The sequence below is a fragment of the Hemicordylus capensis genome, chromosome 14 (assembly GCF_027244095.1).
Source record: "Hemicordylus capensis ecotype Gifberg chromosome 14, rHemCap1.1.pri, whole genome shotgun sequence".
Classification (NCBI taxonomy): Eukaryota; Metazoa; Chordata; class Lepidosauria; order Squamata; family Cordylidae; genus Hemicordylus; species Hemicordylus capensis.
In genome coordinates, this window is record NC_069670.1 from 3958945 (window position 1) to 3983044 (window position 24100).

Sequence of the window (24100 nt, forward strand, 5' to 3'; positions counted from 1 at the left end):
GCCCACACCATGCTGGAGGGAAGGCAGTGGGGGGGACTTCTTTTACCTTGCCTCCACCCCCATGACCTGGCAGTGGGGGGGAGCCACCCCCCACTTCCTCCTCACCACCTCCCCACTGTCCCTAGCTCTGGTCTCAGTCTGGGCTGCCACCTCCCGTTCTGTAGTTCCCCCAGAAGCTTGCATAAGGGTCTGCTCCTTCTCCTCTCTCGCAGACCTCCCTCAAGGCCCTAATTCTCTCCAGCGGCTGTGGAAGGACAACTACCATGCCCAGTGGCAGTGGATGATGGGAGTTGTAGTTCAACAACAGCTGGAAGGTCAACTTTGCCCACCCCTGGCTTACAGTTGTTGCGAGGGAGGGGGAGCAGAGGAAGAGGAAGGGCGGGAGAGGAACAGGTGGAGTTCCCTGCCCATCTCTTGATGATGCAGGGAGGCAAAAGCTGTATGGATGAAATGGATTTGGAGCCAGGACTGGAAGGAAAGGAGGGGGAAGTGGCCAGTTCTGGATGGGTGGTGGCTCCAGGCCGAAGGGGCAGCAGGGGAGATGTGGGAGAGTCATTGCAGAGAGCAAGAGACCTTCAGGTGGTTGAAGGATTGGGGGAGGTAATGTCACCAGGTGGGGGGCAAGTCCAGTGGTGCAGGGCGGCACCGAGCCATGGGGTGGGGGTTGAGGCCAGGATGAAGAAGGGGCCAGAAAGTCGGCATTACACCTGGCATGGCAAGGAACAATCCCCCATTGGTTTCCATTCATTGCAGGATTAGTTGTCCTCAACCACTTCAGGGCTGGCCTTCTGGCCTTCGGTGGTGCTGAGAAGCCAGTGAGGTGGAGAAACAGCAGCTAGCTATCTCTGCTGACTGGAAGAGGTGTCTCTCTGTGTGTGTGTGTGTGTGTGTGTCTCTCTCTCTCTCTCTCTCTCTCTCTCTATAAAATTTGGAGGAAGTGGGGCTGTGGGGGGCATGGAATTGCACCTCCTTCGAGTGGCGCCTAGGGCATGTGCCCTTGCTGACCCCCGGCTATACCTGTGCTGGGCAAAATTCCATGACTGAATCCTTCCCTGTGCACACATTCCCTGTTCTGATGGTCCCATCTGAAAAAACTGAACAGGGAGAGAGTGGGGAAGAAGTACACCATAGAGTTAGGGAAAAGGACAGAAGAAAGCATTCCAAGAGATCTAGGAGTAGGATCGCTTTCCCCTTGAGGAAAGGCTGAAGATCCCTTTCTATTTTTGAAACTAACAGAGAGCTAAGTGGGAACAGAATAGAGATTGGCATGTGTACGATCCATCTTGCAAGAATGGGCACGGGATTATCCACTCTCACAACGGAAGGTGATGGGAAGCGGGTTCGACTAGGGCAGAAAGCAGCTCTTGGGTCATTAACTTATGGCAGAGCTGCTTCTCATGTGGGTCCCCAGATGTGGCTGGACTCCAAGCCCCATCACCCCCTGCTGCAACGTCCAAGGCCCAGCATGAGTGGAGTGTCGGGGTGAGCAAGGGGGTGTCTTTGTCTGGCCAGCTCAGGAGGTTCCTCCTTTCCCCTCGACCCCAATGCCCAACTCACTCCCAGCAGCAGCCTCTGCAAAGGTGGGACCCGCTGACCTCCCTCCTCCTGGACCTCCCTTTCCCCTGGAGGCCGGATTGCGGAGCAGGAGCAGGAGGAGGATGCGGGGTGCAGCGCTTGGGACCCCTTTCATCCGCGAAGGGAAGGAGACGGATTTCTCCCCTTCCTCCAGCTTCTCTCCCTGTCCTCAGAAGCAGCCTGGACGGTCCAGAGATCTTTTCTGCTCGGGGGGGGGGAGGCGCTGCCCGCCCGGGATATCTGCAACTTGGATGCATGATCACCCCGCCCCCGCCCCCCTTCCCCATAGCTTGATCTCCCCTCCAACTCCCCCACTCCCCTTCTCTGCTCCGTTCCTCGTCTGCTTGCAGGGCTGGGAAATCCCCGGCCTGCAGCTCGCCACCCCCCTCAGGGGAAGCTCCCAGAGAGGAGGCCAGGCTTTTCCCTGGGGGGTGCCGGAGGGGGGGGCTGCCTTGGGGGCTCAGCCAATGAGAGAGAGGAGCTGGGAAGCTCTTGGAACGGCAGGGCCAGTCGGAGGCTGCGTGGGAGGAGGCAGGTGGGCCCAATCCTGTGCCTTGGGAGGTGGACCTGCGGAGGGGGCGGGCCGAGAAGGAGCATGGAGAGGGCGGCTGCTGTATTAGTGGCAGACTTATTAGCCTTTCTGTGAACCGAGAGCGACAGTCCCCCTGCTCTTCTTCCGTGGCTGCTTCCAGCCTGAGTGACGGTGCCAGAGACCAGCACAGCTGCCGGCAAAGCTGCCGCTGCTTCTCCACACACTACGGTACAGGCGGATCAGACTCGTGGCTGGTGGCTGGACCCCTTTGGCGAAAGCGGGAGGTGAGCGGCCAGAGGCAGCCGCACAGCATTCTGGGGAAGGGGGGGGAGGGGAGGGGGGGTCCCTCCCAGCATCGCGGCCGGCTGCCTCTCTCTTCTGCAGTAGGAACTGTCCCCGCAGGAGGGTTCTGAGGGGTGCAGCCTCCACGTTCTCCTTTGGGCTGGTTGGCTTCGCTCCAGCTCCGGGAAGCAAAGATTGAAGCCAACGGGGCGGGGGGTGGGTGGGTGGGAATCCTGCATCCTTCCCCAGCACCAATTGCGTGTCTCGTTCCGTGCAACAGAATGGAAGGGTGCTGGGTCTCTTTCGCCAGCCCTGCAGCGTCCCCAGCAGGCGGCGCTTGGACTTGGCTCCCCTCCCCACCCCCAAAGGCAGCTGTGCCCTTCGCAGATCCTCCTGACTGATCACTAAGTCCCCACCAGCCCGAAGTCCCCAGGATCCATCTTATTTATGTATTATTTATCTGTGCAAACCACCCTGAGCCATTTTTGGAAGGGCGGTATAGAAATCTAATAAATAATAATGATAATATTGGGGAACACACGTCATACATGATCTGGCTTTTTCATGGTGCGTTGGAGCTTAGCCCGATGATGGGGGTTAAAAAAAATCCACTTTTTGCATCAATATTTTTGGGCCATTTCAGGCTGGCAGGAGAGCCTCTCAAGCCTGCTGTCTGGGAAAGTCCCTGGAGAGGGAGAGGGATCGAGTGGCCACCATCCAAGCTCTGAAGTGGTGGTCCCATAGTGGGGGTCTCATCCCCGCAGAGTCCAAGCAGAGGCTGGACAGAGATCTCCCAGGAGTGCTGCAGCCCTGGGCAGGGGTGGACTAGAAGACCTTCAAGGTCCCTTACAGCTCTCACATTCTGGGATTCTGCTCCTCTGTGTGAACTGCACATTTGTGCTGCTTGGGCATCCCCTGGCTTCACTGCAAATGGCCACCCTTGTCAAGGAAGGGAGATTCCTTCCTCTCTTCTTGACTTGGATGCAACAGGATTGTAAGCAGTGCTTGGATGGCTGCAGCTGAAGGCATTAATGTGATCTGTACTTTCATTTTGGTTTAAATGCCGTTTGGGGTAAGATCAGTTAAATATGCTTCTGGAATTTCTTTGTAAGGTCAAAGTAAAGTTGTGTCATCGAGTCGGTGTCGACTCCTGGCGCCCACAGAGCCCTGTGGCTGTCCTTGGAAGAATACAGGAGGGGTTGACCATTGCCTCCTTCCACGCAGTTTGAGATGATGCCTTTCAACATCTTCCTAGATCGCTGCTGCCCAATACAGGCGTTTCCTATAGTCTGAGAAACATCCCAGCGGGGATTCGAACCGGCAACCTCCTGCTTGCTAGGCAAGTGCTGCACCATTAGGTGGCTTCTTTTTAACATCTCTTTTAATTGGCTTCCCTATTTACATGCTGACTTTCGGGGAGCATGTGCCTAGTAGTGGCTAGTAGTCCACAGGAATATGCATCTGACATATATACCTGTGTTTGACATATCTACCCTTCCTGCGAGAACCACGGGGGGGGCATATATGCTGCTGCTTCCCCCTCACAAAAATACTGTGAGGCAGGTTAGAAGGAGCGAAAGTGACAGGCACAAGGCCATCCTCTGAGCTTCACGGCTGAGTGGGGAGGAATTTGAACTCAGATCCCTCATATCCTAGTCAGCCCCCTCCTTACTCCCCTCTTATTTATCTCTGAATGGATCTTATTCATCTAGTTTTACCAAGGGCCCCTGCATCCAAAGTGGGTCTGTAGTAATTCCCCATCACTGGAAGGAGCTTGGAATTCAGCCCAGCAGCAGGAACCCCTCGGAATGGCTGCAGACCCAGCTGTGGTTGACTGGCTCTTGTACCTCGAAGGACTCTTTCAATCCTGCTTTTCAATGGAGAATCTCCCCAAGCAGTTCACCCAGAGAAAGAACAGCAGCAGCTGGACAGAGGCAGGCCAAAGGGATCTTTGACAAAAGCTTCCCCTGCTAACAGCTGCAGACCAGGCCGCTGTGGGAAAGCAGGTGAGAAGCACGTTCTTGGTGAATGTGGTCTTGAAATGTGCTCTGGAGCGATTTCATCCCCCTCCTGCCTGTCCCTTTCCGCTTCGTTTTCACCAGCCTCCTCATTCTTGAGCAGTTTTCTCTTCTGAAGGCCCAAGTGTCCGTCTGGGACTTGCTAGGTGATTCTCCTCTCGCATGGAGAATCGGCTGGATCACACTCTGGTCACTCACGCACGTCGGGCACTTCCAGTTTGAGGCTGACTGGGGCATCAAGGGGGTACACTGCCATCCCATTCCAGGGATTTTGGAGACTGCGCCATTGGGGGGAAATGCAGCACTTGGGGGGGGAAGCATCTCTCTGGTCCCTTAGATGTAAGTGTTGTGGTTAGAGTGCTGGACTAGGACCAAGGAGACCCGCGTTCAAATCCCCACTCAGCCATGAAACTAGCAGGTAGACCTACTTCTATCTATGCCGACGATGCGGTTATATTATCTACAACACTCGTCGGCATGCGAAGAGCCTTGAGAATACTCACGCAATTTTGTGAGAATGAATCTCTTATCATGAATACCCCAAAGTCTAAACTCATGGCATTTGGTAAGAGACCAAAAAATCATAAATGGGTAATAAATGGCACCAGCGTTCCACAGGTTAACACTTATAAATATTTAGGTATTGTTTTTCACTCTGGAGGGCCGTAGAAACCGCATTATGATAATGTGGCAGCAAGTGCCCAGAGGAGTGCAACTTCAGTTAAAAAAATTTTCTATACGAAAGGTGGATATTATATTCTGGCAGCCCTCAAGGTGCTCCAGGCCAAAATATTAGCCCAAATGTTATACGGGATTCAGATCTTCCCTACAGGTAATTTTTCTATATTGAAAGCTGTTTGAGTGGGCTTCCTTCGGGCTATTTTTCATCTTCCTAAATGTGTTTCCAATGCTGCCTTACGCCTTGAAATTGGAGTGATTAGAGTTGTTGAAGCCCAGGCGTGGTTATATCTGATTAACTTTTGGCTTAAACTCCACGGCCGCCCCTTGGGCCTTGTGCCATTAGTGTTAGAAGATGAATTCCAGTCATCCTGGCTAAATAATTCACAGGTCATCTTTGGTAAGTCATGGCAATATCAGTCATCTTTAACACCTGATGTTGCTAAAAAGATATTCCAGCAAAGAGTGCTAGATATGGAGAAACAAAGAGACCTAAGTTTGATTACTGCAAAGAACACCTTAGGCAGTTTTTTGAACTACCCCCAGCCAGCAGGATATTTGATACGCCTGACCACTTTAAGCCATAGAAGAGCTTTCTCACAGGCACGCTTTAATGCATTACCTTCGGCTGTGTTAGAAGGGAGGTTTAAGGGAATTCCCTTAAGGAATCTATTATGCCCTTTTGCCACTGGAGTTGTTAAATCGGTAGCACATGTCCTTTTATACTGTGTCTTTTATAGGACTATTCGCCCTATATGAATAGAACCTCTTCTAAAAGACAAACCGGGTTATTCTGATGATTATTATGTTTCTTATTTTTTAATGGTTCACAACGTGGAGGTTAATGAGAGGATTGCAAGATTATGTGCTGCAGCATGTAAAATAAGACGAGATAAACTTAGCTGTGTATCACCTTGCCATCCTTGTAACTCAGTTTTATGTAATTTATTATTTTGAAGTTGTATATTTTTATAGTATTGCATTGTTATTATTCCTTGTTTGTTGTTTTCTGGTCATGGACCGTAATAATAAACTTGATACTTGACTTGATGTCCCCACGCACCCTGGCCAGTGCCGAAACAACTAGCTGTCGAACAGATTCGTAGGTCCAGAAAGTGACCTCCAAACCGGTTCGTGCTGATGGCACCTTCCTGTCTAGTAAATGCTCCTTTTCCATCTCAGGCTCTGACCAGTTTTCTCCCTTCCTTCCAGCCGGTGAGAGTTGGGAGAGGAACAATGAGGGGAAACCCAGCAGAGGATTTATGGGTGGTGCCAGATGAAATAAAAGGGAGCACAGACTAAAAACTGGAGCCAAACAGAAGAAGAGAAGAACAAAAAATAATGCAGAAAGTAAAAGAAAGGAGCCAGTGCCGTCTGCATAGCAAAAGCTCGACTTCTGAACCAAGCTTTGAACCAGAGTGGGAAATGAAAGCAGGTGAGAAATTATATGAATATTTGGACTGTGGGAAGTTCTTCAGCAAGAGAGGCGATCTTATTATACACCATAGAACCCACACTGGGGAGAAGCCACATAAATGCTTGGGTTGTGGAAATAGCTTTAGCATTAGTATACATCTAACTAGGCATCTTAGAACCCACACTGGGGAGAAAACTCATAAATGTTTGGAGTGTGGAAAGAGCTTCAGCCGGAGAGGAAACCTTATTACACACAACACAACCCACACTGGGCAGAAACCACATAAATGCTTGGAGTGTGGAAAGAGCTTCAGCATGAGAGGAAATCTTATTACACACCACAAAACCCACACTGGGGAGAAAGCACATAAATGCCTGGAGTGTGGGAAGAGTTTCCGCCAGAGAGAAGATCTTATTACGCACCACAAAACCCACACTGGGGAGAAACCATATAAATGCTTTGAGTGTGGAAAGAATTTCAGCATGAGCGGAGATCTTAATAAACATCATAGAATCCACACTGGGGAGAAGCCACATCAATGTTTGGATTGTGGAAAGAGCTTCCGGAGGAGTGGACAACTTACTACACACCACAAAACCCACACTGCCGAGAAACCACATAAATGCTTGGGGTGTGGAAAGAGCTTCAGCCAGAGAGGACATCTTATTGCACACCACAAAACCCACACTGGGGAGAAACCACACAAATGCTTGGAGTGTGAAAAGAGCTTCAGCCAGAGAGGACATCTTATTACACACCACAAAACCCACACTGGGGAGAAGCCACATCAATGTTTGGACTGTAGAAAGAGCTTCCGGAGGAGTGGACAACTTACTACACACCACAAAACCCACACTGGGGAGAAGCCACATAAATGCTTGGAGTGTGGAAAGAGCTTCAGACAGAGAGGACATCTTACTACACACCTCAAAACTCACACCGGGGAGAAACCACATAAATGCTTGGAGTGTGGAAAGAGCTTCAGCCAGAGAGGACATCTTATTACACACCACAAAACCCACACTGGGGAGAAACCACATAAATGCTTGGAGTGTGGAAAGTGCTTCAGCCGGAGAGGACATCTTATTACACACCACAAAACGCACACTGGGGAGAAGCCACATCAATGTTTGGATTGTGGAAAGAGCTTCAGCCGGAGAGGACATCTTACTACACACCTCAAAACTCACACTGGGGAGAAACCACATAAATGCTTGGAGTGTGGAAAGACCTTCAGCGAGAGAGGAAATCTTACTGCACACCACAAAACCCACACTGGGGAGAAACCATATAAATGCTTTGAGTGTGGAAAGAGCTTCAGCATGAGTGGAGTTCTTAATAAACATCATAGAATCCACACTGGGGAGAAACCACACAAATGCTTGGAGTGTGGAAAGAGTTTCTGCCAGAGAGGAAATCTTACTACTCACCACAAAACCCACACTGGGGAGAAATCACATAAATGCTTGGAGTGTGGAAAGAGCTTCAGCCGGAGAGGAACTCTTATTAGACACTATAAAACCCACACTGGGGAGATACCTCACAGATGCTGAGATTATGGAAAGAGCTTCAGCAGGATTGCACAACTTACTGGACACCTTAGAGCCCACACCGTGGAGAAACTACACAAATGTTTAGAGTGTGGAAAGAGCTTCAGGAACAGGGGAGCCCTTACTCCACACTTTCTAGTGCAAGCGGACATATGAAAACATGTGAGAAACCTTTCAGACGTATGCACTAAGTTATTTTTCAGTGTTTCTCATTTCTTATGACTGGAAGCTTCCTTATTTTATTTGTTTGTCTGTTTGTTGAACACATTTGCTTATTTTATTTATTTATTTATTTATTTATTTATTTATTTATTTATTTCACACATTTGTATACTGCCCAAAATGCAGTATTGGGAAGGCCGCAACAAAACAATAAAAACAACAGATTAAAAGATTACAACAATCTATATACTTAATTCTATTGGGACATGTGCGCCCAGGATCTGGCGGCGGAACTCTCGCAACATGCTGCGAGAGTTCCGAAGTGATGAGGACTGAGGAGGAGAGGGGGAAGAAAGTGCTGGTGGTGGCCAGCCAGCGGGTGGAGGAGGGGTGAGAGAAAAGCAGAGGTGGGTGGGGGAGAGAAAGGCGGTGGCAGGCAGCGGGTGGGGGGAGAGAAATGCGGCAGCGGACAGCAGGAGAGAAAGGTGGCAGCGGGCGGGGCAGAGAAAGGCGGCGGCGGGTGGGGGAGAGAAAGATGGCGGCGGGCAGGGGGAGAGAGGCAGTGGCGGGCAGCGGGCGGGGGGAGAGAAAGGTGGCGGGCGGAAGGGGGAGAGAAAAGCCACACGGCAGGCGGACGGGAGGGAGAAAAAACGGTGGTGGCCGGGCTCTTCTTGGTTGCCCGCTGTGGCTCTGTGCGGAGGGGGCGGGAGGAACGGGAGAGGAGGAGGGCTGGAGAGCGCAGGGCCAGAAGAAGGGGAAGAGAGGAGAGGGAGGGGGAGGGGGAAAGAGCCGGCCTCAAGATGCTGCACAGATGCTCTTTGCGGGGTCTGCTAGTTAAACTTTAAAATGTTAAAACTATTAAAAACACCTTTAAAACAATATTGTAATTAAAGGTCTGGGTGAACAAATTGTGGTAGCAAGCATGTTTTGTCCCCTTAGCTAGGCAGGGTCTACCCTGGCTGCATATGAATGGGAGACTTGATGTGTGAGCACTGTAAGATATTACCCTTAAGCGAAGGAACCGCTCTGGGAAGAGCATCTATGTTCCAAGTTCCCTTCCTGGCATCATCTCCAAGATAGGACTGTGAGAGATTCCTGCCTGCAACCTTGGAGCAGCCGCTGCCAGTCTGTGAAGACAATACTGAGCTAGATAGACAAGGGTCTGACTCAGTATATGGCAGCTTCCTCTGTTCCTATGTTCCTAAATGTGTCTTGACTGCCTTTTAAAAAGTTGCAAGAGATGGGGAGGCTCTTATTCCAGCAGGAAGTGTGTACCAACGCTTTGGGGCAGCAACGGAGAAGGCCCATCCCTGAGTAGCCAGCAGACAAGCCGGTGGCAATTGCAGACAAACCTCTCCGGATGATTTCAATGGGCTATGTCTGGCCATGGTTCATTTTCTTGCCCTTGGTGTACATATCTGGCCAGCCCTCAAAATTCAATTCCTTTCTTAATTCTCCTCGGAGCTCTCCAGATTAACCCCTATCACAATGTAACAATGTATCGGCCAGGAGTGCTTCCGTACTTCCTGTGTTGTGACACCGCAGTCCCTATGTCCACTGCAAAACAAGTAGTTGTATTTTCCATTGCCGATTCTGGGGGTCGTTTTCCATACAAGCCTGCCAAGTAGAAGCATTTCCCCCCTGGTTAGAATAGAATCTGGAAAGCACCCTCATGTGGTATCCATCCAGAGCCCTTGGAGCAACTTGGATAAGTTTGAGACCCCTTTTCTGAGGTGTGGTAGCTCTAAATTAGAACTCCCGAGACTGACTCTTGGGGAATAAACGGGGTATGTATGTATGTTTGAGAGAGAGAAAACGAAAGAGAGAGTGCAGAAATGGGGATGGAAACATTGTGAGGGTTGTCTATCTGCATAGATCAGGCCAGAGCCGTAGGCATATAGGTTAAAAATGTCTCTGAACGAGGGGCATATGTGTGCACAAGTGTGTGCAAGTGTATACATATGTGTTGGACTAGGACTGGGAAGACCCGAGTTTGAATCCCCATTCAACCATGAAACTCACTGGGCCAGTCACGTATCTCTCAGCCTGACCTACCTCACAGGCATGTTGTGAAGATTAAAATAACCATGTCCTCTGAGCTCCTGGGAAGAAGAGTGGGATATAAGTGTAAAAATAAAATTATGAACTATATGAAGGGGTTGCAATATTCTGTGCGGAGCAAGGAAAGAAAGGGCATTCTAAGCATCTTGTTTCCATCATGTCCTGACAGTTTTTCAGCAACAAATATATGGGGTGGGGGAGTCAAAGGAGACACAGAGCACCTTTGCTTTTGTCCCTAGGCAAACTCCAACCTTGATCTTGCTTTAGTTTGCGTTTTTAATGAGAATCCATGAATCCACTCTCATTTCCTATCAGAGAATCTACACCCAGAACACCTCGGATACAACAAATCTCTATTGTTTTGGAAACCTCCATTCTTCCTTATGGAGAAAAACCTTAAAGACTCGTAAACTTCAAAAACCACTTAAAAATCAGCCCTTAGCCCAATGCCTTTCAAATTATTCTGGTAGCTTCCTTGCCCCCCTTGGGAACTACCACCCACCACTTGGGAACTACCACCCCCTTGGGAACTACCACCCCCTTGGGAACTACCACCCCCCTTGGGAACTACCACCCATCACCTCTAGGCCACCTCTCCCCCCCGCCCGATGTGAAGCAATACATTTGCTGAAATCCTCATTATTCCCTATGAGGAATTCAAAAATATTTTTAAAATTCACCAATAATCGGAGGAGTGTCCGATTGCCTTGGGATTTGGTGGGTGGTAGGCCTCCCTGGGTGCCTAACACCCACCCCAACTTTGTGCCCCTAGGTGCTCCACAAGCGGGGATAATGGGCTGGTTCGTGTCCCATTATACCCTATGAGCAAAATAATTAAAAATATTTCAAATATTCATTTGCTTTGGGGTTTGGGTGGTAGTTGGCACCCATGGGTGCTCCACAAAAGGGAATAATGGGCTGGTTTGAGTTCCATTATACTCTATGAGTGCAAACTACCACCCCACCCACTTTTGGAGGTTTGAACCAGTTCTAACTAGTTTGAATTTGAACCGAACTGTGTGTGTGTGTGGGGAGGGTTTCCGAGCAAAACCAAAACAGAACCTTCCCTCTTCCGGTTCGAACCCTGTTTGAATTCAAACCGAACTGGGTGAACTGGTTTTGTGCACATCCCTACTCCTGCCTCTGGCTTCCAGTGGCATCTGGTGGGCCACTGTGCGAAATTGGATGCTGGACTAGATGATCCTTGGGCCTGATCCAGCAGGACTGTTCTTATGTTCTTGTGATGACTTTCAGCATCTTCCTATATCGCTACTGCCCGATATAGGTGTTTCCCACAGTCTGGGAAACATACCAGTGGAGATTAGCTATATCTTATCTGATAGCGATGAAAACATTACTCATGCAGTCACTGAGGCTGTTACTACGATCGCCCAAATGTGGGCTAAAGGATCCCAGCCCGTTTTGGGATGATCATGTGCTGCAACACGAGCTGCGTGGCTACTGGCAGCTAGCCACTATAAAACCCTAACGGAGCGATTGCTCTGTTAACCTTGTTTTTGTGCTGGTTTAGCTCCCAAATGCGGCCGCACCTTGTGCTAACCACTCCCTGCATCTGATGTCAGACGCTGGTCTCCCTCCATGCCTGCCCACCTGTTCCACCCAGTGGCCCACCAGAGGCCTCTGAGAAGCCCACAAGCAAGAGGTGAAGGCATGCGCTCTCTCCTGTTGTTGCTCCTCTGCCACTAGTATTCAGAGGCATCTTGCCTGTGAGCCTGGAGGTGGCCTTCAGCCACCAGACTAGGAGCCATTGATAGACCTGTCCTCCATGAATATGTCCAAGCCCCCTTTCATGGACTTGCCCTCTATGAATTTGTCCAAGCCCCTATGAAAGCTATCCAAGCTAGCGGCCGTCAGCACGTCCCGTGGTGGAGAATTCCATAGATGCATTATGTGCTGTGTTATAAAGTACTTTCTTGTGTCAGTCCTAAATTTCCTGGCTTTCAGTTTTGTGGGAACCAGCCTACTTATGAAGACGACACTAGGCAATATAAACGTGCCTTGCCTTTATACCCCGAGGAATCCTGGGAACTGTCATTTGCTAGAGTATTCTGCTAGAGATCCCTTAGTTCCTCCGACCAAGGTTCTTGAGGGGAGAGGGAAATGGTCATTAAAGCAGGTTAAGGTCCTTGTTGCAGATGGGTCCTTAGAGCAAGTGTGTGGGCAAAGCAGTCACAGGAACCTATGAAGAGCCCATATATTGAGTCAGCCCATTGGTCTATCTAGCTCTGGGCTGAATCATGGGCCGACTCCTGCCCTGTGCACACATTCCCTGTTCTGATGGCCCCATCTCAAAAAACTGAGCAGGGAGAGAGGGCGGAATTACACCATAGAGTTAGGGAAAAGGACAGAAGAGAGCCTTCCAAGAAATCTAGGAGCAAGAGCACCTTCCCAATGAGGAAAGGCTAAAGATCCCTTTCTGTTTTGGAAACGAAACGTGGGAGGAGGGAGGAGGGCCGGAGGAGGAAGGCTGGAGGGCCCATTGGGAGGTGGAGTTGCGGGGCGGGGCGGAGAGAAGAGTGCGGAGGGAGGGGCGGGCCTGAGAAGGCGCAGGAGCCAGGCGAGGGGGCGGCAGATGCATCGGCGGCAGGAACCAGGAGGACTAGTCGGAGGCTGTGTGGGAGGAGGAAGGCGGGAGGGTCCAATCCTGTGCATTAGGAGCTGCAGCGGGGGCGGGCCGAGGAGGGGCAGGCACCCGGCTGCAGCGCCTGCAATTGGCAGGAGCCTTCCTGTGAACCGAGAGCGACAGTCCCCCGGCTCTTCTTCCGTGGCTGCTTCGAGCCGGAGGGGCGGTGCCAGAGACCAGCGCCGCTGCCGGCAACGTTGCCGCTGCTTCTCCGCACCCTAAAGGCGGATCAGAGTCGTGGCTTCTGGCTGGGCCCTTTGGCGAAAGCGGGAGGCGAGCAGCAGCCAGAGGCAGCCGCACAGCATTCTGGGTAAGGGGCGGGGTGGAGAGGGAGGGGGCACCCTGTCTCCCTCCCTGCCCCACTGCCCCCTCTCTCTCTCTCTCTCTCTCTCTCTCTCTCTCCTGCAGTGGGAACTGTCCCCGCAGGAGGGCTGTGAGGGGTGCAGCCAGAGGGGGGAAGAAAGAGGGGGGGAGCGGGCGGGAGCTCTTCTTCCTTCCCACCCCAGATGGACTCCAGCGCACTCGGCTACCTGCAAGTCCTGAGCAGAAAGTCCTCCCGGCCTGTCATATTGATTTCACGCGCCCGCCCGCCTTTGATTTCCCCTCCGATTGGCTGCCCGCCCTCCACTTCCTCCTTTGGGCTCGTTGGCTTCGCTCCACTCCGGGAAGCAAAGATTGAAGCCAACGGGGCGGGGGGTGGGTGGGAGGGAATCCCGCATCCTTCCCCAGCACGCAGCAATTGTTTCTAGTGCCGGCCAACTGAACGGAAGGGTGCGTGCCCAGCAGGCGGCGCTTGGACTTGGCTCCCTTCACCCCGAAAGGCAGCTGTGCACTTCGCAGATCCTCCAGATTGACCTCTGAGACACGATCTGGCTTTTTCATGGTGCGACGGAGCTTAGCCAGAATGTGTGTGTTGGGGGTTTTAAAAGTCCACTTTTGGGGGCCATTTCAGGCTCACAGGAGAGCCTCTGCGTCAAGCCTGCTGTCTGGGAAAGTCCCTGGAGAGGGAGAGGGATGGAGTGGCCGCCTTCCCAGCTCTGAAGTGGGGGGTCCCATAGTGGGGGGGGGGTCTCATCCCCGCAGGTTCCAAGCAGAGGCTGGACAGAGATCTCCCAGGGGTGCTGCAGCCCTGGGCAGGGGGTGGACAAGATGACCTTCGAGATCCCTTCCAGCTCTCACATTCTAGGATTCTGCTCCTCTGTGTGAACTGCAGATTTGTGCTGCTTGGGCATCCCCTGGCTTCACTGCAAATGGCCACCCGTGCCAAGGATGGGAGATTCCTTCCTCTCTTCTTGACTTGGATGCAACAGGATTGTAGGCAGTACTTTGATGGCTGCTGCTGAAGGCATTTATGTGACCCGTACTTTCATTTTATTTAAATGCCTTTTGGGGTAAGATCAGTTAAATATGGTTCTGGTATTTCTGTGTAAAGTCAAAGTAAAATGTTGTCGTCAAGTTGGTGTCGACTCCTGGCGCCCACAGAACCCTGTGGTTGTCTTTGGTAGAATACAGGAGGGGTTGACCATTGCCTCCTCCCACGCAGTGTGATATGCCTTTCAGCATCTTCCTAGATCGCTGCTGCTCAATACAGGCGTTTCCTATAGTCTGGGAAACATACCAGTGTTTCTATACTCTGGAATTCCATTCTCCAATCCCTGCGGGGATTCGAACTGGTAACCTCCTGCTTGCTAGGCGAGTCATTTCCCCGCTGTGCCATTAGGTGGCTTCTTTGAAACATCTCTTTAGATTGGCTTCCCTATTTACATGCTGACTTTCGGAGTGCATGTGGCTAGTTAGTAGTCCACAGGAATATGCATCTGACATATATACCTATGTTTGACATATATACCCTTCCTGCGAGAACCACAGGGGGGCATATATGCTGCTGCTTCCCCCTTACAAAAATACAGTGAGGCAGGTTAGAAGGAGCGAAAGTGACAGGCACAAGGCCATCCTCTGAGCTTCACGGCTGAGTGGGGAGGAATTTGATCTCGGATCCCTCATATCCTAGTCAGCCCCCTCCTTACTCCCCTCTTATTTATCTCTGAATGGATCTTATTCATCTAGTGTCACCAAGGGCCCCTGCATCCAAAGTGGGTCTGTAGTAATTCCCCATCACTGGAAGGAGCTTGGAATTCAGCCCAGCAGCAGGAACCCCTCGGAATGGCTGCAGACCCAGCTGCGGTTGACAGGCTCTTGTACCTCGAAGGACTCTTCCAATCCTGCTTTTCAATGGAGAATCTCCCCAAGCCGTTCACCCAGAGAAAGAACAGCAGCAGCTGGACAGAGGCAGGCCAAAGGGATCTTTGACAAAAGCTTCCCCTGCTAACAGCTGCAGACCAGGCCGCTGTGGGAAAGCATGTGAGAAGCACGTTCTTGGTGAATGTGGTTTTGAAATGTGCTCTGGAGCGATTTCATCCCCCTCCTGCCTGTCCCATTCCGCTTCCTTTTCACCAACCTAAACATTCTTGAGCAGTTTCCACTTCTGAAGGCCTAAGTCTTCATATGGGACTTGCTAGGTGAGTCTCCGCTCGCATGGAGGATGGGCTGGATCACACTCTGGTCACTCACGCACGTCGAGCACTTCCAGTTTGACGCTGATTGGGGTGGCAAGGAGGTACACTGCCACCCCGTGCCAGCGATTTTGGAGAGAGCACTGTGGGGGGAAACACTGCAAGTGGGGGGGAAGGATCCAGCTGGTCCCTTAAATGTACCCCCCCCACACACACACACACTGCTACTGAAGCAGATTCGTAGGTCCAGAAAATGACCTCCAAACCGGTTTGTGCGTATGGTTCAGTATAAGGCACCTTCCTCTCTCCATAAGGCTCCTTTTCATCCCAGGCTCTGACCAGTTTTCTCTTTTCTTTCAAGCAGGTGAGAGTTGGGAGAGGAACTATGAGGGGAAACAAAGCAGAGGATTTATGGGTCGTGCCAGATGAAATAAAAGGGAGCACAGACTAAAATCTGGAGCCAAAAAGAAGAAGTCCAAAAAATAATGCAAAAAGTAAGAGAAAGGAGCCTGTGCCTTCTGCGTAGAATCGGAGAGGAAAATGAAAGCGGGTGAGAAATTATATGACTGTTTGGACTGTGGGAAGTTCTTCAGCAAGAGAGAAAATCTTATTATGCACCACAGAATCCACACTGGGGAGAAACCATATGAATGTTTGGTGTGTGGAAAGAGCTTTCGGAGGCGTGGAATTCTTACTGCACACCACAAAATCCACACTGGGGAGAAACCACACAAATGCATGGAGTGTGGAAAGAGCTTCAGCACGAGTACAAGTCTTAATAATCATCATAGAATCCACACTGGGGAGAAACCACACAAATGCTTGGACTGCGGAAAGAGCTTCAGGACGAGAGGAAATCTTATTAAACACCACAAAATCCACACTGGGGAGAAACCACACAAATGCATGGAGTGTGGAAAGAGCTTCAGCACGAGTGCAAGTCTTAATAATCATCATAGTATCCACACTGGGGAGAAACCACACAAATGCTTGGAGTGTGGAAAGAGCTTCAGAACGAGTTTTGGGCTTAGTAAACATCATAGAATCCATACTGGGGAGAAACCACACAAATGCATGGAGTGTGGAAAGAGCTTCAGCACGAGTGGAGTTCTTAATAATCATCATAGAATCCACACTGGGGAGAAACCACACAAATGCTTGGAGTGTGGAAAGTGCTTCAGCACAAGAGTAGCTCTTACTACACACCACAAAACCCACACTGGGGAGAAACCACACAAATGCTTGGAGTGTGGAAAGTGCTTCAGCACGAGTGGCGCTCTTACTACACACCACAAAATCCACACTGGGGAGAAGCCACATAGATGCTTGGAGTGTGGAAAGAGCTTCAGCACAAGTGGAGTTCTTAATAAACATCATAGAATCCACACTGGGGAGAAACCACACAAATGCATGGAGTGTGGAAAGAGCTTCAGCACAAGTACAATTCTTAATAATCATCATAGAATCCACACTGGGGAGAAACCACACAAATGTTTGGAGTGTGGAAAGTGCTTCAGCACGAGAGGAGCTCTTATTACACACCACAAAACCCACACTGGGGAGAAGCCACATGAATGCTTTGAATGTGGAAAGAGCTTCTGCACGAGTAGCGGGCTTAATAAACATCATAGAATCCACACTGGGGAGAAACCACACAAATGCATGGAGTGTGGAAAGTGCTTCAGCACGAGAGGAGCTCTTATTACACACCACAAAACCCACACTGGGGAGAAGCCACATGAATGCTTTGAGTGTGGAAAGAGCTTCAGCACGAGTAGCGGGCTTAATAAACATCATAGAATCCACACTGGGGAGAAACCACACAAATGCATGGAGTGTAGAAAGAGCTTCAGCACGAGTGCAAGTCTTAATAATCATCATAGAATCCACACTGGGGAGAAACCACACAAATGCTTGGAGTGTGGAAAGTGCTTCAGCACGAGAGTAGCTCTTACTGCACACCAAAAAACCCACACTGGGGAGAAGCCACATGAATGCTTTGAGTGTGGAAAGAGCTTCAGCATGAGAGGAGATCTTAATAAACATCATAGAATCCACACTGGGGAGAAACCACACAAATGCATGGAGTGTAGAAAGAGCTTCAGCACGAGTGCAAGTCTTAATAATCATCATAGAATCCACACTGGGGAGAAACCACACAAATGCATGGAGTGTGGAAAGTGCTTCAGCACGAGAGGAGCTCTTATTACACACCACAAAACCCACACTGGGGAGAAGCCACATGAATGCTTTGAATGTGGAAAGAGCTTCTGCACGAGTAGCGGGCTTAATAAACATCATAGAATCCACACTGGGGAGAAACCACACAAATGCATGGAGTGTAGAAAGAGCTTCAGCACGAGTGCAAGTCTTAATAATCATCATAGAATCCACACTGGGGAGAAACCACACAAATGCTTGGAGTGTGGAAAGTGCTTCAGCACGAGAGTAGCTCTTACTGCACACCAAAAAACCCACACTGGGGAGAAACCTATTGTTAACCACCCAGAGACAAAAGTTTGGGCTGGTATACAAATTTGATAAATAAAAAATAAACAAACCTCACAATTACTGAGATTATGGAAAGACCTTCAGCAGGAGTGGATAACTTACTGGACACCTCCTAGCCCTCACTGGGAAGAAACCACACAAATGTTTTATCGTGTGGAAAGAGCTTCAGGAACAGGGGAGCCCTTACTATACACTAATGAACCCACACTGGAAGAAGGAGGCTCACCTCACTGCACATGCATACATTCAAACAGGGTAGGAATCATACACAGAAACTGCAGAGAAGCCTGCAGATATCCCTCATTTTGTGAAAGATAAACCCTTGTGAGATTTCTGCTAATTTGTTTTGCTTCCCTCGGGAATATTCATAATTTTGTGTCTGTTTTGAAGAAATGTGCATAGTTCCTTCAAAGTGATCAATGAATATTAGTTTTTCTCAGTGTTGTGTGTGTGTGTGTGTGTGTGTGTGTGTGTGTGTGTGTGTGTGTGTAAGAGATTCTCTCCCCCTGCAACACACACACACGCTCCCCCCCCATCTTCTCTATGCAAATGTGTGAGAGAGAGGTTTCTAACGTTTAAAAAAAGTCATTTTCTGGTGCCACATGGAAGCCAGAATTAGAATTAGAATATTAGAATAAACTGGTAAGAACCCCTCCCCCACCCCAGTCGCATAATTTCTTGTGAGTAAAGGAGTCACTACAAAAAATTATTAAAAGCTGTAAAAATAATGTGGACAGGGGAATGCTTGACAGATACTGCAATCACTTTGAACCCAGGACTATCACGGTTTCAGTACAGGTTCAGTTTTCCAGCAGAGTAATCTACACTTGTACCACTTTCTTTTATATATATATATATATATATATATATATATATATATATATATATATATATTCCGTTTTTCCACAACACAAAAAGGAAAGCACAAATAAAACAAGCAAGCAAGCAAACAAACAGAAAAAGGAGAAAGAGCACATAAGGACTTCCATCTCATCACTGAAACAAGTGTCAGTAACAATACCCAAGTCTTGCAGAGTAATCAGAGTAACAATACCCAAGTCTTGCAGAGTTTCATCCTTCTCCCCCTCAATAAATCATACAGAAATCAACTCTGGGACATTTTTAAAGCATTTATTACCCCTCAAAGGCCTGATAAAAATCTATTTCATGATGTGTTCTGAAATAAACAAGAGGGTCCCAATCCATTTTAAATCCTTCAAGTTTATTTCTTAATAATGCTGTTAATTTTGCCATTTCTGCCAATTCTAATACTTTAAGTATCCAGTTCTCTTTACTCGGGCAATGGCTGTCTTTCCATTTGTGAGCAAATGTCAGTCTTGCTGCTACTGTCAGATACATAAAGAGGATCCAGTATTTCCTCGGCAACACATTGTTGTCAATACCTAATAGTATTGTTTCTGGGCTCTTGGGAAAAGTCATTTTAAACACTTTTTTGAGCTCATTATAAATTGTCCCAATAGCCTTTAGACTTGTTACAAGTACACCATAAATGTATATAGGAACCCTCCTCTTTTTTACACTTCCAACATTTATTTAACATGTTCTTGTAGATTAAGGCCAACTTCTTGGGAGTTGAATGCCATCTGTACATCATCTTGAGATTATTTTCCTTTAAACTAGAACAGGCAGTATATTTCATGTCTTTTATCCATAGCTTTCCCCATTTCTCCAAGTCAATATTATAACCAAAGTCCTGAGCCCGTTTTACCATAGAAGTTTTCACTACTTCCATTCTTGTATCTTCCAATGATAACAGACAATAATAACATCCTAGAAACTAGTTTTCATTCCTTATCAGATTCCTTATGTTGTTCAAATTCTGACTTTGATTGGTTAAAGCCTTTTTTACAATCTTGCTTAAATAAGGTGCTGATCTGATGGTACTGAAACCAAGAGATATACCAGTTCTGTATAAGATCTAGCTTTTTGAGTTCGTATTTTTTTGTTATATAACATTTTAGGAAGAACATTCATTTTAATAACAGAAATTCTTCCACTTAATGATAAATTCAATCTATTCCATCTACATAAGTCCATCTTTATTTTCTTCCAGATTTTAATGTAATTATTTTGAAACAATAAGGCATTATTTGTTGTAAGCATCACTCCTAAGTACTTTATCTTTTTTTCCACATTAAAACTAGATCTCAGAACAAATCTTTCAATATCTTCTTTGTTCATATTTTTAGTTAGTACCTTTGTCTTATCCTTATTTATGATTCTAATATTTCCAATAATGTATCAATTGACTCTAGAGGATCTTGTAAAAACAAGACTATATCATCTGCAAAGGCTCTTAATTTATAGCTTTGTGTCCCTATTGACAGTCCTTGTATTTTGGTCTCCTCCCTTATCATCCTGCACATGATTTCCAAGACCAATATAAATAGTAATGGAGACAGGGGGAAACCTTGTCTAGTACCTTTTGGAATACTAAAATAGTCTGTAAGTTCTCCATTAACCTTAATGTTTGCTTTTTGTTCAGAATATATGGACCCAATCGCCCTTAAATAGTTAGCTCCAAACTCTACAATTTCCAGGGTTCCAAACATAAATTGCCAGGAGATGTTATCAAAAGCTTTTTCTGAGTCTAAAAATAACATAGCCGGTTGTTTATCATTATGCTTTTCATAATATTTTATTACATTTAGGACAGTTTGCACATTATCCTTTATTTGCCTATTTGGTAAATATCCAGCCTGGTCTTCATGGATTAACTCTGCCAAGACCCCCTCCATTCTTTTAACAAGTATAGAAGCAAATAATTTATAATCATTATTAAGCAAGGAGATTGGTCTAGAATTTTTAACCACAGTTGGATCTTGACCAGGTTTTGATATTAATGTAATAGTCGCCTATCTCCATGAATCAGGGAACCAACCCTTCATCATAATTTCATTCATTGTCCATTGTAATGGTTGAGACAGTACTTCACTAAAACCTTTGTAGTATATAACAGAGAGCCCATCTGGCCCTGGCGATTTCCCCCCCTTTGCTCGCTTGATAGCATCCTTGACTTCTTCATTAGAAATTGGAAGATTCAGTTTTTCCCGTTGTTCTAAGTTTAATTTTGGTAAATTCCTTAATTGTAAAAAATTGTTCTACTTTGTTTATCTCAACCTTTCTTCTTTGATAAAACTCCTTATAATATTTGTGAAATTCTATTTTAATTACTGGCTGTTGGTTAATGGTACCACTGGGCATACTCAGACTCATTATATAATTCTTTTGCCATTCAACTCTCAATTTCCAGGCCAAATATTTACCAGGTTTATTTGCCTGTTCAAAAAATTTCTGTTCTAGAAATTTTAAATTTCTTTCCATCTCCTCCACCATCAACATGGAATATTTCTGTTTTTAAAATGTCTCTGAGCAAGGGAAATATGCGTGCACGAATGTGTGAAAGGGTATGCATATGTGTTGGACTAGGACCTGGAAGACCCGAGTTTGAATCCCCATTCAACCATGAAACTCACTGGGGGACTCTGGGCCAGTCACATATCTCTCCGCCTGACATACCTCACAGGGTTATTGTGAAGATTAAAATAGCCATGTCCTCTGAGCTCCTGGGAACAAATGTGGGATCTAAGTGTAGAAATAAAAATTAAGAAATATATGAAGGGGTGTAATATTCTGTGCAGAGATGGAAAAGAAAGAGGATTCTAAGCATCTTGTTTCCATCATGTCCTGACACATTTTCTGCAACAAATATATGGGGATGGGGACGGTCCAAGAAGACAGAGAGAACCTTTGCTTTTGTCCCTAGGCCCACTCCAACCTTAATCTTTCTTTAGCTACCATATCCCATCATCCAACGGCTTGTCATCTGCCCCTAAAATCCACCCAGCCAAAAGTTGAAGAAAAGGAAAGAAAGAAATGTGTGCCGAGTGACGCCTCTCGAATCCATGTGATCCCTTGTCCTTCAGTTCTGGGGGGACGGCAGGCGGCGGGGAGGAGACGGACACCCAGAAGGGTGTAAGAAAGCAAGATGAGCGTTTAACCTCCAGCAGGCATCAATGAGTTTTTGAAGACCTTTTTAAAAATCGTGGCGATGGGGGAGAGAGAAAGAGACGGAATCATGTACTGGATGAAGCACAGCAGGATCGGTCGTCCAGTCGAGGCCGCATAGAAATTGAAATTATGATGATGATGATGATGATGATGATGATGATGTGTGATGGTCTTAGCAAGGAGGCTCGTGAGGGTGAACAGTGACTGGGGTGGCCTCTGTGCTATCCCAGGCGACAGCAGCAGCAGCAATGGGAGGGGGTAAATGCCTGGCATTTCTGCAGCTCAGCACTTGGCTAGTGGCTTCCAGCCTCCCCACTGCCCTCTGCCTGCCTGCCTCTTCCCCCCAGAGTATATGTGAGATGAATATTTATATACCGCTTTTCGACAACACTTCCCAAAGCAAAACCGATATTAGGAGATTAGTTTGGACCCCGAAATAGTAACCCTGCCACCAGCAGCAAATTATCACTAGGAATGGATAGTCCCCACCCCATGGCAGGGCTTTCCCCAAGGTCACTCGCTGGACTGCTCTGCCTTCTGGGGTGGTGTCTGGGAAGTTTCAGAAGGTTCCATAGGATGCCAGGGTTTGTCCTTGTGATTCTGCTGGTGCCGTTGAGTCCCTTGGGCATGCCCTCCTCAATGGTAGATCTAATCAGCCAATAAGAAATCAGCCCCGCTCACCCCGCCCCCGGGTCTAACGTCAGACACAGGGGGGCTAACCATGCCCCCGCGTCTGATGGCAGTCACAGGTGGCGTGGTCTTGCTCCCAAATGGGCCTGCATGGCCCAGCTCGGGAGTTATAGCCAAGCCTGCACTGTGTTTGCAGCACGGCTGGGAGCGGTTCTTCCCTGCCTTAAAGGCAAAGGAGAGCCACTGCTGGCTGCTCTTCAAATGTAGCTCCAGCAATTTAACTCGCGTGGCCCCATCAGTAGCTAAACTGCTAGGGAGCTAAATCTGACATCAGACGTGGGGGCGGGGCGGGGCGGGGCTGCGAGGCACGGCCCCTGATTGGCGGCGGCCCGGGTTCTTTGAACCCGTTTGCCCAGTGGTGGCTCCGTTCCTGCTCTTTGGCGAAAGAGGCAGGTGAGCAGCAAGAGGTAGCTGCAGCATCCTGGAGAAGGGGTGGAGTGGAGTGGGGGGGGTCCCAGTCTTTTTTGCAATGGAAAATGTCCCCGCAGGGTTGTGAGGAGTGCAGCCAGCAGTGGGGGGAGAGAGGCAGACAGGAGGGCTGGGAAGAACTCTTCATTCCCACCCCAGATTGTCTCCAGGGCTCTCAGCGACCTGCGAATCTGCAGCAGAAAGTCCTTCTGGCAAATAACATTCAATTAATTCCCCCACCCCGCCATTACGCTATTTCCTCCGAATTGCTGCCCGCCCTCCACTTAGCCTTTTTTTGCTCTTTGGCCTCGCTCCAGCTCAAGGAAGCAAAGATTTAAGGAGGAGGGGGTGGGGTGGGGTGTTGCGAACCGCGCCTGATTTGTATACTAAATATGCATATGAGCTAGCATACAAAATTAGGCCTGTTTCATCAGTGTCACAAAGTGACCAGTTCTTTTATATGGTGACCATGTAGGATCTGGCCGCAAGGAAGAAAGGATATCAAAGCAATCCTAAATGATTCACTGGGCTTTATTGAGTATGAAAAAATAACAACATCAATCAAACTGAGCAGAAAATAGAACAAATCTATCAGTGTTACTAACAATATTTCAACCCTAGCCAGCAACAACATTCACCCAGGTGTTCCTAACTAACATGTGTGTGTGTTTTAAATCTTCCTAGAGCCTAATAGAACTCAGATATAGACGGAAAATGGGGTGGGGGGTAAGGAAAGCTGAGGGCTGGCATGGTTTGGGGAGATCAGGAATTAGTAGAGGAAAGGGGGGGAGGAGAAGAAGGGGAAAGGATGTGGGGGGGGGATCCAAGGCTTGTGGAACAACATATTACCAAGGTCAGAGGCTTGAGAGCGGTGGGGCCTTCAGCTGAAGGAGAGAGGCTGTAACTGGAAACAGGAGCATCTAGAGCGATGATCAAGTAGGCAGTTTGCTCAGAGCAAGGCTGAGAATGAGAGCACCATGGCTGGGGAAGTCTTGACTTCTCACCGCGCAGCAGAAGTCAGACAGTT

General features: G+C 48.3%; 3 protein-coding genes across 14 annotated transcripts in view; 2 read left to right on the plus strand and 1 right to left on the minus strand.

Moving 5' to 3' along the window:
• LOC128337139 (uncharacterized) overlaps positions 1-24100 on the minus strand; it is a 155429-nt gene that overhangs the window by 100041 nt on the left and 31288 nt on the right. The gene's annotated exons all lie outside the window — the stretch shown is intronic.
• On the plus strand, positions 2140-8446 carry LOC128337135 (gastrula zinc finger protein XlCGF57.1-like). Of its 3 annotated transcripts, none has more exons than XM_053277768.1 (2): positions 2140-2391; positions 6298-8446. In XM_053277768.1, the coding sequence occupies exon 2, from the start codon at positions 6427-6429 to the stop codon at positions 8053-8055; it is 1629 nt and encodes a 542-aa protein (XP_053133743.1). In that variant the 5' UTR covers positions 2140-2391; positions 6298-6426; the 3' UTR covers positions 8056-8446. The 3 variants fall into 3 exon arrangements, with proteins under 3 accessions (XP_053133743.1, XP_053133744.1, XP_053133745.1); XM_053277769.1 differs by having other exon boundaries at positions 2140-2335; XM_053277770.1 differs by lacking the exon at positions 2140-2391 and adding an exon at positions 4349-4395.
• Positions 12846-18383, plus strand: LOC128337134 (gastrula zinc finger protein XlCGF26.1-like). 4 transcript variants are annotated; one of them, XM_053277765.1, is made up of 2 exons: positions 12846-13229; positions 15794-18383. In XM_053277765.1, exon 2 carries the CDS (start codon positions 15973-15975, stop codon positions 17971-17973), a length of 2001 nt encoding a protein of 666 aa, XP_053133740.1. In that variant the 5' UTR covers positions 12846-13229; positions 15794-15972; the 3' UTR covers positions 17974-18383. The 4 variants fall into 4 exon arrangements, with proteins under 4 accessions (XP_053133740.1, XP_053133739.1, XP_053133742.1 ...); XM_053277764.1 differs by having other exon boundaries at positions 15797-18383; XM_053277767.1 differs by lacking the exon at positions 12846-13229 and adding an exon at positions 13661-13802 and having other exon boundaries at positions 15797-18383.

Bases quoted from the DNA above. Each gene is read 5' to 3' on its own strand.
- LOC128337134 (XM_053277765.1), top strand. From the start codon at position 15,973: ATGAAAGCGGGTGAGAAATTATATGACTGTTTGGACTGTGGGAAGTTC.
- LOC128337135 (XM_053277768.1), top strand. From the start codon at position 6,427: ATGCAGAAAGTAAAAGAAAGGAGCCAGTGCCGTCTGCATAGCAAAAGC.